Source organism: Palaemon carinicauda, chromosome 44 (assembly GCF_036898095.1).
Source record: "Palaemon carinicauda isolate YSFRI2023 chromosome 44, ASM3689809v2, whole genome shotgun sequence".
NCBI classification, from domain to species: domain Eukaryota; kingdom Metazoa; phylum Arthropoda; class Malacostraca; order Decapoda; family Palaemonidae; genus Palaemon; species Palaemon carinicauda.
Window position 1 is genome coordinate 48,236,734 of NC_090768.1, and position 18,223 is coordinate 48,254,956.

The 18,223-nt window shown below is 36.5% G+C and overlaps 1 protein-coding gene across 1 annotated transcript in view; it reads left to right on the top strand.

Annotated features, from left to right (window-relative positions):
* The first annotated feature begins 59 nt into the window (after nt 1-59).
* The window catches only part of LOC137634549 (protein amalgam-like), a 30,949-nt gene continuing 12,785 nt past the window's right edge, over nt 60-18,223 (top strand). The window contains exons 1-3 of the mRNA XM_068367000.1: nt 60-450; nt 15,817-15,948; nt 17,281-17,526. Coding sequence (XP_068223101.1) covers nt 402-450; nt 15,817-15,948; nt 17,281-17,526 — 427 coding nt within the window. The 5' untranslated portion in view covers nt 60-401. The remainder of the gene's footprint in view (nt 451-15,816; nt 15,949-17,280; nt 17,527-18,223) is intronic.

An 18,223-nucleotide genomic window follows, 5' to 3' on the forward strand; every position in this document is an offset into this window, starting at 1 on the left:
AGCAACAGCAATGACACAGGAGTAGGAAGGAGCAGGGACACCATGGTGGACAAAAATACATCTTAAGTGCTTTATGGGCAGAGCAGTAGGAGCCGCAGTCTGTGTCAAGCCAGCCAAGCTGCTACCTCAACTTGAAGTCTCTCTCTCTCTGTCGCTTCCTATTACCTTCGTCGTGAAGTCTTTTATTCAAGTCGAAGAAGAGTGACTCCTTGACCAAAGAGGGCGGCAGCATCTTAAATAGTTATTTTGTCTTATAGAAGACATTTTTTTTTTTGTCGTTTGGAAATACGAGTGGTGAAAATAAAAGTCTCGTTCTGTGAAAAGAGAGCCTATGCCAGTCTGGTGACAGTGAATACGAAGAAGCCGCTAAAATAACTTCCTGGGGCCAGTGTCAGGCAGTCATGTTTTCGACATTTTTCATACTATGTTTAGGCCTACTGGCCGTAACGCGTGAGTAGAACATATTTTGTCTTGGTTATTTAATTGATCACAGCGATTTGTACTTAACCATCTGAGATTACCCAACTTTCCTTTGATTGGTATCCTTCATCTTGGCAAACCAAACACTAAAGAACTATACAGTCCAGTTGTTCATTTTATAGAGATTGTTATATATCATCACTTGTGACCGATACTATCTCGTTGTGAGCTGAGTTATTCGTCCTATAGTACAAATAAATGCTACTAAGAAAAGACGTCCTTCCCTTGTCCTCCATTTGTTTGCGTTAAAAACTCGTTGACAGGTCGAATTTAGCCAGACCGTTTTTTATTCCTTCCGTATCAACCCCCTTGAAAAACCTCCCATCTTAGGCCCCTCCCTGTGACTTCACGAATCTCCATGGATACGGGAGTATATTTATTAGCCTCTCTCTCTCTCTCTCTCTCTCTCTCTCTCTCTCTCTCTCTCTCTCTCTCTCTCTCTCTCTCAGCTTTGCGAGAGCACTTTGCATGGAGTGAGACCAAAATGTAGAAAAATGATAAAAGATGAGAAAGACAAAGGATAATAAGATCAAGTCTCGCTAACACATGTCTCGGTATTGAAGACAGTTATCGTTAATTCATAGCATATAAAGAAATGCACCGTATCCTTATCCTATAAATAAATCCAGCAAAAACACAAGTACGAGATGCGCTACCCATAATTTTGCAATTATTATATGGTTTGGAATTGAACGCAGATAAAAGACTTGGATAATCATTTACGAGTGCCATAGTCATCATCAGCCTTTCTTATTTATTGTAGGTAATAATTACCCCATTCAAATAAATGTCTATTATTATATAAACTTTCCAAAAATATTTTTTTGCATTATTTACTCTACGCCATCATTACTGACACTTGTCATATGTAAGTTAATATTTCTTGTAAATTGGAATGACAACAGATCCTATTGCCAAGAGATTTTCACATAACTGCCAGTTTTAATCACATGCAAATAAGATAAGAGAAAAACACACACAAGATAGAGGGATAGAATAAAATTCACGAGCGGACAACGAACTTGAACTTTTGCCAGCATTCTCTCTGAACGTCTCTGCCTATAATGACCATCCGAAGAATTCCTACCTCGTAACAAGGGTGACCTTAGACTTTGTTTCAACATTAATTACAATCTCTGTAATAGAAATTTTGTGCAGCACAACAGTTTCGTAACCGAATGCTTTCCATTGTTTGTCATTATGAAAATCAATCTTGGAGCCTTTGTAGTTTGTTGGGACATAGTGTAAAGCCACATTTTACTGTCACAAGAACATCACCTAACCGAATGTTTCCTACCTAACCTAATCTAACCTAACCAACCTAACGTAAGGTTCTCCACCTAACCTAACCTAGGAGCCGTATCCTTAGACTGCCTTACTCTTATCTTACCCTGTCCCAACGAACTACATTCACCCCTCAATCTTTTTATAAGGTCTACTTTCCACAGCTGTTTATGGTATATTTAGCAAGCTTGTCAGCAAATGCAAAAAGCCACTTTGGTCGGTAAGCACCATTGGGAAATTCCTTAGCATTGGAGATATAGTTTTCAAGTTGTCTCACTAGGAAAGCTGTGATGAGCATTCTGTTTCAGCTAAAAGGAAACGACTCAGTAGTGTTGATTTAACGAAAACCCTCAAACACTTTTTTAAATCTATTCTGTGTCTGTTTCTAAGTTGTTGCTAAGGCATGAGTCTGGTTATCTGAGCATTGGCGGTGACATAATTATGTAAAGTGGCGTCTCGGTTTATAATTAGAGTTCAAGATTGAGTTTTTTCTTGTCTTTCATTTAATGTGGAGTTTAGGGTTGCATTTGTATTGTGATTTTTCTCTGAGCTGATGTTGCAATTTTTTGTCAAGGTTTCCATGCATTGTGCAGGTTATGCTTGTCTTTTTGTATTGTTTCTCATCTATGCCGCAATTTAGTTTTAGTATGGCTAGCATTCTGGTTTATTTAGGAATAAAATTTTGTATATGTCATGTTTCTCATTTTACTTGAATTTAAGTTTTGATTTTTGTCATGTTTCACATATGTTTATTTTATGTCAATCATGTTTCTCAATTATTTATTTTAGGATTGAATTTAGTCACATTTATCGATTAAAGAGGAATTTGGTTTATCACTTTTATAATTTAATGAGGAATTTGGGATTGTATAATCGTTGGAACGCCATGTTACGTGAAATAATCAGTCGGATCTGAAAATGTCTCTTTTTCAGATACTCAATCCGTGTAAAACTGGTCAGATTTAATAAGTTACTGAACAACACAACGATGAATGAAGTTTTTGTCTCGTGTCGAAAGATCCCCCAAAAGATTTTGCTTTTCCACAAATAACTCTGCAAATGAGCATAATTTCTTTACTTCAGTTTCGTGATCTTTATTAGATTTAAAAAAGTGCAAGATTTTTTCCTATTTCAAACTTGATGTTTCATGAATAACATTGTTCGAATGTGTTAATATTGCTATTAAATTTGCCATGTGATAAAAACAAGTTGCAGGAGTACTTAAAGAAATAAGATACTGTATGAACATGACAGTAAATAACAAAGAGAGAGAGAGAGAGAGAGAGAGAGAGAGAGAGAGAGAGAGAGAGAGAGAGAGAGAGAGAGAGAGAGAGAGAATAAATGAAAATTAATAGCGAGCAGCTGTGAAAATAAGGAATAAAAGAATATTTGCTACAAACTTTCTGGGGAGGCCTTGAAACGTAGGCTACGTCATAGCTCTTGGTTCAAGAACATTGGTTACATAGTAACCGTTTTCATGAGACATGATTTCTGATACTCCAATTATTTAAACAGAATCTTTGGCATTAACAAATACCAAAAAACGAATGAACAAGTAGATAATTAGTACTACCGGAAATCAATGACATTACTCGGGTATTACTTTACAAATAACATTACATCGAATTTTGGAATGAGATTTGATAGGCAGACGGGTTGGGAAATCGATATAATCTCTTCACTTGTTCATAATTCACGTATGTCTGTTGCAACAACTGAAGGATGGATAAGGAACTTTAATCTGGAATCTCTCTCAAGCTTCAGGAATCATAATAAGATTATCAAATTGGTATTTCAGATGAGGCTGGGGGCGTGTTCTTAATAGGCAGTTTATGATTTAAATCTCGTAATATCTGGAGACGGTTTTATACATTTTTTTTTTATTCCAAATTCGGTTCAGAAATAGATTTATGATCATAACAGAAATTTATTAAAAGAGAGCCAAAATACAGACGATAGTTATATATTTGATATGTTTCTTTGAGCCAAAGATTAGGCTTGAAAATTCAGCGAAAATGTGTCGTGATTATGATTTCACAAAATACTGAAATATTTTCGAAATCTATGAATAATTTATCACGATTTTCTTAGAGAAAGAATGTTCTCTCATATATATCATTAGATTAAGCATTTGCATCTTCATGAATGCTAATGTATTTTGCTTATGCAGTAAAAAATTAAATAAATACAACAAACACTACACTCAGTATTATCGTCACTAAAACCGCTATTACACAAAATATGCTTTATGTAAATTTACTTATATATGAAAAATTATTAGCTCGAAAGTTGACGTGACTTGAATTGTTGTAAGAACATCAACGCTAAATTTATCATCATTATTATTATTATTATTATTATTATTATTATTATTATTATTATTACTAGCCAAGCTACAACCCTAGTTGGAAAAGCAAGATGCTATAAGCCCAAGGGCTCCAACAGGGAGAAATAGCCCATTGAGGAAAGGAAATAGATAAATGATGAGAATAAATTAACAATATATCATTCTAAAAACAGTAACAGCGTCAAAACAGATATGTCCTATATAAACTACAAAAAGACTCATGTCAGCCTGATCAACATAAAAACATTTGCTCCAACTTTGAACTTTTGAAGTTCTACTGATTCATTCTGTGATACATAATAAAAAAGATAGTGTACATTTGTTTATGCATAATTATAGCCCATAAAACGTTTTTGGAGGTTTGTTAAGAAAAGAGCTGATCTTACAGTAATATAATTTTGAATGAATTTCTTTTATTGAGCGTTCATAGCAAGGCAAATTGTTGACTTAGTTATATTAGATCTGGCTCTTGGATTCCTTAGACTTTTTGAGTAGCAGTACAGAATAGGGGGTCGTTTATATATTTTTTCCAATTCAGGGCATATTTTGGGTTGTTTTAAATTGCTGTTTTCATAAAATATTTTCAAATTAATTTTTTTTTCTCGACCAACCACTGTTTTTTTATGATTAGCTTGGCTGCCGTTGTAATAGTGATAGTGAGATAGTCATTAGAGGATTGCTTGCATTATCATTCTTTAAAACCCCTTCGGATTAAGTCAGTGTTTCCCAACCTCTTTTCAATGATTATCCCAAAATGTTATTTCCAACTAATCAATGACCCCATTGAACATATACCCGGTAACATCAGAGGTTTTTTTTACAGCCACCTGATGAACTGTATGGATCATGTAGCCCGCTATTGGCTGCTTATAGTTAAGGATCCAAAACAAATGCAAACTTTTCCACTTTAATGGATATCAAAATGAACCATCGTCAGTGCAGAATATTCAATGTAACAATATTAATAGATATTATTTAGTAATCACTTTATGTTTGCTCTGGTTGAGCTTGTTATGCCTGTGCAATTTCAGAACATCTTGATTACCCCAAAAATACGGGTCCATTACCCCACTGGGGTAATTTACCCCAGGGCTTGGAAACACTTGATTAAGTGGTTCCTCCTCAATGATAGATCGTGCTGTTGCTGTTATATAGCCATTATTATTTTGAAGAGCGTCTAATTTAAATCAGAACATTACTTGAAATTTTAAGAAATCTTGAGTTGAAACATCTCGCAGGGAAATAATTTTTCTAAGGGATTGGAATACAGTTATTACTGACAATCCTATTCATTCAGTCATATCTTGATACGCCTCCTATTTCTTATTTTGTGCAAAGGCTATTATTGTATCATCATTACTAGAGCTTCCCTGGTACATGTTATGTGAATATTGTTTAAGTGAAATATGATCTTTTATGCGAGTTGTGTTCAGTGATACGCCAACTTGGCAAGCAGTTACTTAATCATGAGATAGTTTCTTCTTTACAGTATCCAACGCTGCTGTGGGTAGCATATCTCATGATGTATTTATTTCTTGAATCCTGCTTCTACTCAGTCTTTGAAATTGAATGCACTTTGTTTATCCATCCATGAAGTCCATGAACGAATTAATTAATGCAATCTCATTTGAAATAGTTTTATGCTCCATGCTGTATTATGTGGTTGATGACCTTGACGTTCACTTGGTAAACATCTGTTTTTAGAATTACGTTGGCTCTCTTTGCTATTTTCTTATTACTGGTTGTGTAATCCAGTTCTCTGTGGCATTTCCTTTGATTAAAAGCATAGTTTTTTCTCAACGTGATTTTCTTTAGTTTTTTTTTCTTTATTGTCTGAGATTTTCAATTTTATCTGCGTTTATCTCTTGGTATTATTTTTTTTCTCGAAATCTGCACATTAAGTGTAGTATAGTTTTTTCTCTATTAGGTGGAATTTTCAGATTTCTTTTTCAAACATTTTTAAATATCCTCTTCTTTAGTTTGCTTACGCATCCATTGTGCTCTTTTTGTCTCTTAGTGTTATTCCCATCGTTATCCTTTCCATTAGTTCTCTGAGTTGTATCTAGCTTATGTTCTAAGACGTTAGTAAGACTAAGTTTATGATGGTAAGTATAAAGTTCTCGCAATATGTCCAGTCTGCCTCATCTATTTTCTATTTTGGTGGATACGGAGAAGGAATATTGTGGACATAGTTTAAAATTTTTGATCAAATGAATCTTCTCTACCTTCACATTTATTTTTCCTCTTACATATTCTCCTCTACATTGATACACATTCGTTCATTCCCTTCCTGATTGATTGCTTCGTTGAAAGCTATTAATAATAACCCGGGTGATTTAATTCAAAGTAAATGTCACGTTTTATGAATTAATACCTTTCAAAGTCTGGAATTGTTTAAATGTAACTTGACTTAGGTTTTTTACTTTATATAAATTAGTGTCACATAGTGATATAACTTGAAACATATTTCTTATTGCATTGAAGAATTTTGTGTTCTTGTTGCGTCTTGAGTATGTGAGCTAACAAAACACAGCTTGTGCCCTTGACCTTTGCTTTAACTTGGAGTTAACTAATACACCATGTCTTGTGTCGGCTATTGAATTTCATGTTCTACGAGACCTTTTCATTTTACAAGTTTACTTTACGTCCTATTTGATTTCACTAATTAATTCATTAATTTTTGAGTACTTATGATATGGATTAACTAACGCAAATATTTTCTTGATAAATGTCGGCTTTTTTTTTATATTATTTTAAAGGGTATTTTCATCCTAAATATTAGACCCTTTATGCGGCATTTTTAATCGCCAAATCTCGTTGTTATTACAACACCATCCCTCTTATTCCTTTTACGTAAATGCAGCCTAGTCTATTCCACTGCAGGACAAAGGCCTCAGACATGTCCTTAGTCACGTCTGGGGTTTGGCCAATTTTCATTACCATGCTGGCCACTGCGGATTGGTGATGATGGGAGACTTTATTATGCTTACTCACAGCAAACCAATGTATTATGAGTGCGCCCTGACTCGTACAGTTTTGCTGAACATGGTGATAAATAAACAAACCCTTTCACCACGTTAAGGTATCCCCACTCAGAATGGGGTCCTCAAATAAGTCTTCATTTAATTTAAGTATATCATCCTCTGCTGTGATTGAAAGATAAGTGGCATTAATACGCTCGTGGATGTAAAGTAGCTTCAGACGCTGCTTTGGGAAGTCCACTCTTAGGCAGTATCAAGAATATTTGGAAGGGGGACAGAAAAAGCATTTGTGGAAAACGTAATAGCAAAGCCTCTTGAGAACCTGCGGCCTTAAGGCTGCATATGGCCTTCTGAACCATCAAGTGCGGCCTTCTACGGCCTTTGATATATGTACAGTATGTGTAGTATATTTCTGCTTTGACATTGAATATTTTGTGTTTTAAATCATTCTACTGTATGTACACACATACAAAGATGTACTAACAGACAATAGGGAAGTTGTGTTCAGTGATGTACCTCCCTGAGGATGGAAGCAATTTTTCCTTGATTTCAATGAATCCTAACTTGATACAACTAGCAGTTTTTCCTTGTCAGTTGCAACAGCTGTTGCAGCTGACAAGGAAAAACTGTTGCAGCTGACAAGGAAAAACTGTTAGTTGCAGTGAGTGAGTGATATAACGTATGCTGGACGAGAGAGTTCCTGTTTTGTCATTCTCCTCACTGTGATCTATGTTAGTTTTAGATGAGTCAACAGGTTCCAGATTTTTGGCATAAAAATATTTTATTTGTGGTTTCACTGATGAGTTTTGATTGTATGAAAAACAGCTTCCCTTAGGTAACCTTAACGCAAGGACAAGAGGAACAGACATTTTAACAACTTCAATAAGCAATGTCACAAAGGAGGACTAAATTTTACTTCCTTATTATAGTAAGTTATGCACTGATGGTGTTCCAGCTATGATGGCTAAAAACTAGGGATTTATTGAACATCTTAAGAAAGCAAATAATTGATTTTTTTCAATGAAAACAGCTAAGTGTGTTTAAACAGATACATTTTTTTACTGGGATGTTGCATTTTTATGAGATGTGATTGTTCAAAAAGTACCTACTTGCCAATATAAAATATTTGAAAAGGTTATATTGTTGATATTTATAAGCTGTCTTTTCTAAAAGATTAATATTTTATTTATCACTTCAATACAAAGAACCAACTTGCTTAACTAAAGTAATTTGAAAACGACATGCTTTAGATATTATTCATTTACTTACAGTTGTTTGAAGGATAAAATAACCAACAAAATTCTATGCGGCCTTAAAGAGCATTGAGGAATTGCAAGATGTCCTTCATCCAAAAAAAGGGTTCCCTACCCCTGCTCTAGACAGTCCATAATTCCTTCTGCTCTCTCATCTAGGGAAAAGAGGAGACCGTCATCGACATTTCTGACTTTTCCAAAAGGGAAACAACTATTTATTATTATTATTATTATTATTATTATTATTATTATTATTATTATTATTATTATTATTATTATTATTATTATTATTATTGTTAAATGCTAAGCTACAACCCTAGTTGGAAAAGCAGGATGCTATAAGCCCAGGGACCCCAACAGGGAATATAGCCCAGTGAGGAAAGGAAATAAAGAAAAATAGAATATTTTAAGTATAGTAACAACATTAAAATAAATATTTCCTATAAAAACTTTAACAAAACAGGAGGAAGAGAAACTAGATAGAAGTGTGCCCGAGTGTACCCTCAAGCAAGAGAACTCCAACCACCTTCCTGGCGTGGTTGTATTATATAATTCATGCTATTACAGCCAGTGATTTCACTAATTCTAGAACTCATCTCCCTTATATAATAAAGAGAAAGTTTCTGGCTATTTCTGGTTACGCTCAGCGACAAGCCGTATAATTACTGGTCTTTCCCTGTGCCTCGGTAGGGGGTAGAGGGGCTATAGTTTGGGAAGGGGCAAGGTGAGGGAAGGGTTGAATATGTGCGTGTGTGCGCGCGTGTGTGCATATCTATCTAAATATTTAGCTGTCATTTTTGATGGGTTGCACGCACTAGTAAATAATAGCTGTTGTACAAGTTTACATGCCAACACGGTGCTTGAGAATTGAAAAATATCTGTCTTGACCATTTTGAGGAAAGGGGATATGTAAAATTGAAAGATAAATTTATATGTTTATTTACTTATTTCTTTATATATGCATCTATAATTTAATCTAACCATCTTATCTTTCATGTCTGTAAGTCTAATCCATAATGGGAAAACATAGGTAGGATATAAAATTGAAAACTGATGGACACGATAGTCTGAGCCTATAAAAGCAGCCTACGGGAAAGCCTCTCGATGTCGCAGGTGGTCATGTACTTCCAAGGCGATTGCGTGATCAACTCTTTGAGTTTATGTCTCTGTTGGTTGTGGCATTTACAAAAGAAATGTATTTGACGTCAAGTCTTAGATAGGGATGAAGATCTTGGGAAGATCTTGGATATGTGATGTTCCTTAGACCAGGCTTTTTTTTTCATCCAACGCATTGGTGTTTTATTATGTGAATAATAGAAGGGTGTAAGAAGCAAAATAAATATGAAATAAGATAAAGAGTAAAAGAAAACAGATCTTTCTATAGAAATAAAGTAGAAAAATATTATAAAGATTCATGCTAAACTATAGGCATGGGTAATCAAAGGCTTCATTAATTCAGGTACACGTCACGGGAGGTGGTTTTGATGGCCGATGTGGTAACGTCCCTGACTGGTGAACGCCAGACGGGGGCTCGTGTCCCACCCAAACTCGTTATTTTATTTGGTCGCTGCAACCTCACCATCCTTGTGAGCTAAGTATGGGGGATTTGAGTCATCAGCAGCCATTTCCTGGCCCTCCTTTGGTCTAGTAAGGGTGGAGAGGGGGCTTCGGAACTGATCATTTATTATATGGTCAGTCTCTAGGGCATTGTCCTGCTCGATAGGGCAATGTAACTCTCCCTTGCTCCTGCCATTCATGAGTGGATTTTAAAACCTTTAAATGACTTCTGACACTAGTACATTATAGCAGATGAAGCTGCGTTTAGCGAAAGAGAAATTGAGAATAACTCTGCCTGTAAAACAAAGTCGCCGAGGTTGTAGTACCTGATCAAAAGTTTTTTTTAAAACATTTTACAAAGTGATGCATAGAAAAATGTTGTTATTGTTTAACAGTTCTTTGTAATATCAATAAATATGCTTTGGATCACGTATTTACAAGCTAAGCAACTTTGTTATGCGGTTAACGTTGCCAACAGTTTCTTTTTTGTCAGGCGTCCCATTAGTTTCCCGTGAGGCGTGCCGGAATTAATGATGCCAACTGTAAAATTTCTCATGAATTTGAGAGCATCTACATCGATCACATATCTATAGACACTATTACACATTTTGCAATCAAGGAATCGTTCGTTCTTTCTAAATTAGGCTGTAGTTGTGCCAGAACGGGCTCTTGTATGAAAGTTGATACTAGATAGCATCAGATTTTGGTATTTCAACGGAGTTGGTTAAATTCTCCAAAACTGTTAGAAATCTATATACACAGGCTTTGAAGCTTATGTCCCTTTTGCAATACCCATTCTGGGAGATAGCAAAGTCTAATCTTTGCCGATATGGGCTAAATAATAATTACTGAAACAGGTAAAATGGGAATTAACGTTGAGAACTATTTTATCGATGAGTTGAGTTTACCACGATCATGCTGACATAGTGGCTGGAGAACAATTATAGTGGTAATGATGAAAAATACCAGCAGTATCCGACATACATTTATACATCGTTTTGTATATCGGAGTCCTAAACAATCCATAGATTTCAAATTGAGTTATATAAAGTTTCAAGAGTAGTAAAAAATCATATTGTATCTTCTATGTAGATGTGTTATATAGTTTTTTTTTTATGATATTTTTTACACAATTGGTTTTAACCATTATATTGATTCGAATTTATCTACTTTACATTTATTCTATTCTATTTCAAATGTTTTGAAATGACGCTCTTTTTAGTCATCCTGTACAGTATATTATTTCCCTTTTTATCCTTGAAGCTGTTTGCAAATCTCACTTGCTGGTTTTCGTTGATTTTGGCTGGTCTTGCATTGCATAATGACGTTGTTTTTATGTTCCCGGCTTTCTTCTCCTGATTCAAGATAATCCTTTGTTTCAAGTGCACGTGTTTTATAAGCTCCAGAAATGTGGTGATGAACAGGACAGATGAATATAAAATGTTAGTGGAATGTCAATAACAAAGGTTTTAAACATTCGATAAGACAATCCATTCGATTACTTTTATCGTAATACTTAGCAATTTTAAATGGCTCCTTGGGAGTTTCTAATGTAGCTCACAGAAGATAAAGAACAAAAAGGAACATTTTCTCTAAGGAACAATGCCAAGTTAAGCGGGAATCTGCAGGTTGGCTCTCGACCAGAGAACCACAAACAACTGTAGGCTACATTCACTGTCGGCTGTATTTTCGTCTTGAAGCAATTCTGAATGACCGAGACAAAGATACAACGCCCTATTTGTGAATGTATTCTTACGATAACATAAACCAATATAATCAGTCAATAGCAGTAGAGCGGAAGGAATCTAATACCGAATTATGCAATCATGTAAACAAAGCTTTGGCGTTGGACGTGAGGGAAGAGACATTGCCTCGTAAGCTAAGCTAACTATAAATACCCACCGGTTTTGTAGTAATACCAGTGTCCCAGGATTGCTATTCACCGTGAATCGTTCACCATCCGGTGAATATATTATTACTCTTAGGAAAGCAGCCAGGAATATTTTTGTAACTCCCTTACTTCCCTTAGCCTTTCGATATATATATTTAACAACATACCAGTACAAAGAACCTACTGTGACGTAAGTTTACCTGCATTGTAAAGATATTTCAAACTGAATTAATACCAGTACTTTTCATATATCGTACCTGATTAAATTCATAGGTAAATTTGTGCCATTTGTCAAACACTATTTTCTTGTATTTCTTGTATATCCAATATACGAAAACATGTTCCTTAGCAACTATAACTCTTAAAACTTTCGTTATCTTATACTTGGTCCATTAACCTATCGCCATTGGGATTTCCATGTCAGAGTTAATGTGAGAACGATAAATGCTATTTTATATTAGTTGAGAAGGGAATCAATGTGAAACGACATAGTCTACCCTAACTGAATTATGATACTGGGTTACATCTTATGCAATCTGAGTCCTTCGTAAACAATCGGCATGAACAATTAACCAAATTAGAAGTGGGTGGGAGATTACTTATATGATATTGAATGTTCGGTAAAAATATAAGAATCTTGGAGGAGTACACAGAGTATAGTAGATGACAAATATAATTTCTTGAGGCCAAAGAATTATGTTTCTACTATGAAGATTTTTATATTCAACAGAGGGCGAAGACTGTCACTAACACGGCCCGATATTAAATTTATTATCCACCAGAATTACGTTCCAAATATCACAGCTATTTGTATCAGTCATAAAATACTTCACTGTCCTAGCTGTCTTAAATGTTCCAGCTTACTCCGTTCCCCCATTAGTTTCTGACCCAGTATCTCTGCTCCCATATTCATGCCAGCTCACTACCCCAGCAACATCAATCATTCTGTTGCTATTATCCCAGCTTGCTTGGGCATTCCATCATTATTACCCCTGCTACCTTGTTGATTTGTTCCCCCTGCACTGTCCTGGAGACCCAGATGCTTCAGTTATTCTGGCCTCATTACCCCTGCTACTTTAGCCTTTCAATTTCACATATCCCAAAAGTTTTAATATTCCTTCCCCAGTAAACTAAACAATCTGTTAACTTATTCTAACCTCCTATCCCTGCTTTCTTATTAATTCTGTCTCCACTGCCTTATTGCCTCTGCTGTTATTGTTTCCACTAACCATGCTGATTTAGTTATTCCACCCCTTGTACCCAAATTCCTCTGCCATTAGATCCTCACTGCTATAATTATTCTGTATCTACTTAGCAGTTTATTTCCTCTATCCAGACACTAGCTGTCTCAGTTGTTCCTTCACAGCTTTTCCAGGTGCTTCAATCATGCTACATCTAACACCCTGTGTGTCCAAGTTATTCCTTTCCCACTATCCAAGGTGCTGGAGTCCTTCTGTCGCCAAGTCTCTACAACCCATGCTGCCTCAGTTGCTCTATTCCCACTATTTACATTGCTTCAACTGATCATTCCAAGCACTCCAGTTGTGTCAGACATTCAGTCTCGACTGCCGCTAAACCTTCTTTCTAACTATCTCATGTTGCATAATTTACTCTTACCCTCTTTCCCACCCACGTTAGTTGTTCTGGCCCCTATTTCTGCTGCTGCTTTAATAATTCTGACCTTTTTACCTCACCCTGTGCCCTTCCTTTCCATTACGATTACCCCAGCGGCTTCTGTTGATCTACCCCCACCACTGCAACAGCCTCAGTCATTCCTTTATTATTACTACACCAACCTCCTTTGTTCCATTCTTCTTAACCATACTGCTTTACTCATTCTATCTTTGTTAACCAGTTTGTACCTGCAATTTTGTCCACACAAATGCCTCATTTGCTGTATCCAAAAAGCTAAAGGATCACCTTTCTGTGTGTCCCCAGTTATTCAGTTTCTTTAGTTGATTTTTCTTACCAACACCCTGTCTCAATCTATCTCACAACATTGCTCCAAATGCATTGGCCATTCCATTCCAAACAATCTAGCTGCCTGATTGGTTTCATCCTCCTTAACCCTTCTGTTTTATTCATCTTATTCCTGCTACAATAGGGCCTCAGTTGTACCATCTCCAATATTCTAAAACCCATATTCTTCTATCCCCATGGCCTCAGTTCTTTCCTTACTACTCAAGTTTTCTCAGTTTGTCTGTCCCCTTGCCTTAATTTTCATTATCTCATTACTGCTTCTGCCTCAGTCCTTTGTTCCCATTACCATAGCTTCCTCAGTTCTACCATTCACACTATCCCCTACCCCTTCTATTTCCGTCACTCCACCCATCTTTCCCTGTTAAGTCGACTGTTCTCTCCCAACAATCTTGGCAGCCTCCATAGTACCAGCCTTTGGTTGATCCATTCGCATTAAGATACATAATTCTTTTTTAATCTTATATAAATTATGTGAAATCTATATGTTACTTAATAAAGATAGTTTTATGCCCATACTTGAATTTCAAAATTACCATGCAATACTATTCGATGAATTAGATTTATCAGTATTCACTTTGATTTAAAAAGAATTTGAAATTAAGATTAGATATATAGGGTTTAATGTCTGGTGGTATGTTTTTTTATAAATGCTGAAATATTTTACATACATACATACATACATACATACATACATACATACATATACCAATGCACTTCCCCCAATTTTGGTGGGTAGCCGACATCAAACAAATTAAAAAAAGGGGGACCTTTCCTCTCTACGCTCCTCCCTGCCTGATGAGGGACTCAACTGAGTTCGGCTGGTACTGCTAGGGTGCCACAGCCCACTCCCCCGTGATCCACCACAGATGAAGCTTCAAGCTTCATAATGCTGAATCTCCTACCGCTGCTACCTCCGCGGTCTTCCAAGGTGACTGGAGGAAGCAGCAGGGCCTACCGGAACTGTGTCACAATCGCTCGCCATTAATTTCTATTTATAGCACGCTCTCTTGCCTCTCTCACATCTATCCCCCTATCACCCAGAGCTTTCTTCACTCCATCCCAAACCTTGGCCTTCCTCTTGTACTCCTCCCACCAACTCTTGCATTCATCACCTTCTTTAGCAGACAGCTGTTTTCCATTCTCTCAACATGGCCAAACCACCTCAACACATTCATATCCACTCTAGCTGCTAATTAATTTCTTAAACTCGGTCTCATCCTCACTATACATATTTGTATTGTAGGTTTGAGTACATGAATACTATTTCTTATTAATTTGCGTGTTAACCCTAGAACCACATCGCAAGAAGATTTTCTCCTACGAGCATGTGGGTGACGCGTGACTCACCCACTAAGAGACAAAAGAGCCTACTCTCCTTTCCCATATAATCAGTTCCTACCAAGACAATGTGATGGGTGGGTGCGATGTTCTGCTTTCTGCCTGGAATTTTCCATAGAGGGAGAAAGTTTTTAACTTAGGTAGATTTCTACCCTGCGTACAGGGTTAACATAAAGTACAAACTAAGTTTACATATCATCATTCTAAAGTTTAAGAGTTACCATTTCAATATTTATTTTGTAATAAACCTGTTTTGAAGTTAGGCATGTTTTTTATGTTTTATTTTCTAAATAAAAGTAAAATTTTCTCGGCGAGTTAGGGAGATTTCCACCCTGCGTACATGGTTAACGTAAAGTACAAATTAAGTTCATGTATCATAATTTTAAAGTTTAAGAGTTACTCTTTCAATGTTTATTTTGTAATAAACTTATTTTGAAGTTAAGCATTTTGTTTCTAAAAAAAAAAAAAAGGGGGGGGGGGTAAAATTCTCCTGGCAGTGTGGTTAATGTCCGTCAAAAGCAAAGATGTGGTTCTAAGAATAAAAGTGTCTTATATATTTTTATTGAGTTAATTCTTATTAGAAACATTTGAGTGACTCCTAATGATTTACGTAAATCCATTCACATAGGTTGATATTATTAACTAAGAAATTGTTACCAACATTTTCCTGACACTATTTAAACCTGAAACTCCTTTCTCCGGCAGGACCATCTGAGAGTCAAAGGAGGGGAGGAGGAGGAGGAGGAGGAGGCGGTCCCCGTGTGGTAACTCAGCCAGAGCACTTCGAGGCAGAAGCAGGATCATCCATCACACTACCCTGTGATATAAAAAATGTTGGTAAGTATTTCATTGCGAAGATAATGTATCTGATTTATGCATAAGGTCTTGCTCGCGTAACATTTTTATTAGACTGGCTCAATTAACTTGTGGTGACCAATAGGAAGCGTCTCTCCCTTGTGATTGCCGGACTGGGGTTCGAGTCCAGCTTAAAACTCGATTGTTTCTTGTAGCGTCTGCAACCTCACCATCCTTGTGAGCTAAGGATGGGATGTTTGGGGAAGCCTTTCCTCCTTGGTCATAGCTTGGGTAGAGAGGGGGCTTGGGCGCTAATTATTTGTATATATGGTCAGTCCCCATTTTCCAGCTAGGGTATTTTCCCTGTCATTTGCCTCTTATATTCATGAGAGGCTTTTAAGCCTTTGGATATTGATAATGATGGGAAGCCGTTCATCAGCCTTAAAGACGAAGCCCGGCATATTTAAAAGAGCTTCTTGAAGACGAAGCCCGGCATATTTAAAAGGGCTTCTTGAAGACGAAGCCCGGCATATTTAAAAGGGCTTCTTGAAGACGAAGCCCGGCATATTTAAAAGGGCTTCTTGAAGACGAAGCCCGGCATATTTAAAAGGGCTTCTTGAAGACGAAGCCCGGCATATTTAAAAGGGCTTCTTGAGATTAAAGAGTCATTGGGTTGACAGACCTAATCCTGATACACCTATTCCAATAAATATTTTATTTTTGTTCTAGAGAAATTCAAAGGTCTTTGCTAAGCTATGGATATGGGGAGAAGGCGCAGAGGAGGTTTATGCCAAGTAACTTTAGCAGTTGTGTTGAGTTTCAAGTCATCAATAGTTCTAGATTCTGAGGCATTTGAGATGTGGGGCAAAGATACCTTTCCATGTTTATAGTAGTTGTATGACTTTGTTTTCAGGTATTTTGTGTGATAACGTTTTTGAGGTAAAAAATTGAAGTCATAATGGCGGTGTGCATTTTTTTTTTTTTTTTATACTCTGTTAACATTCATTTTTCAAAAGAAACTCGTCGGTTAAATGTTAATTTACACTAAATTCTCATTACTGGTGGTAATTCTGACCTGCTTTGAATAGAATTGCTTATGCTAGCTATGAATGAGAAATTTTGTTCGTTCTCACACATTGGAATTCAACTTAATATTTCTAATTGAACACAACTACTATCTAATTTATTTGATAGAATCATTTTTACCATTACTGTAAGTTTGCTAGTGATCGTTAAAGTATAGCTTATTTTAAAGTTGTAGAAATAGTGCATTGTCTCACATTTTTCTCTATATACACATCATGACTATCATTAGTAGCATAGCAAACAAGCCCTTAATCAAGAAATCTGACACTGAAATGAATTAACTTTTAGGGCGCCGTTCGGTCTTTTGGTTCAAGGGCGATGCTCCCGACGGGCGTGAATTGCTCATGCAGATGAAGAGTGTCAAGGGCACGTTCACTGTGCCCCGCCAGTATCAAGAGATCATCGACTCCGGGAAGCTCAATACCGAAGGGAGTAACCTCATCATCAACAATCTCGAGGCCTCCGATCAGGACACTTACACCTGCAGCGTTGCCTGGGCCAGGCAAGCCGTCACTCACACTCTAACTGTTCACGGTGAGTAATTACCTGTTCATGGTGAGTAATTTCTTGTTCATGGTGAGTAATTACCTGTCCGTGGTGAGTAATTTCTTGTTCATGGTGAGTAATTACCCGGTCATGGTGAGTATTTTCTTGTTCATGGTGAGTAATTACCTGTTCATGGTGAGTAATTTCTTGTTCATGGTGAGTAATTACCCGATCATGGTGAGTAATTTCTTGTTCATGTTGAGTAATTACCTGTTCATGGTGAGTAATTTCTTGTTCATGGTGAGTAATTACCCGATCATGGCGAGTAATTTCTTGTTCATGGTGAGTAATTACCCGATCATGGTGAGGAATTACCTGATCATGGTGAGTAATTACCTGATCATAGTGAGTAATTACCTGATCATGGTGAGTAATTTCTTGTTCATGGTGAGTAATTACCCGATCATGGTGAGGAATTACCTGATCATGGTGAGTAATTACCTGATCATGGTGAGTAATTTCTTGTTCATGGTGAGTAATTACCCGATCATGGTGAGTAATTTCTTGTTCATGGTGAGTAATTACCTGATCATAGTGAGTAATTACCTGATCATGGTGAGTAATTTCTTGTTCATGGTGAGTAATTACCCGATCATGGTGAGTAATTACCTGATCATGGTGAGTAATTTCTTGTTCATGGTGAGTAATTACCCGATCATGGTGAGTAATTTCTTGTTCATGGTGA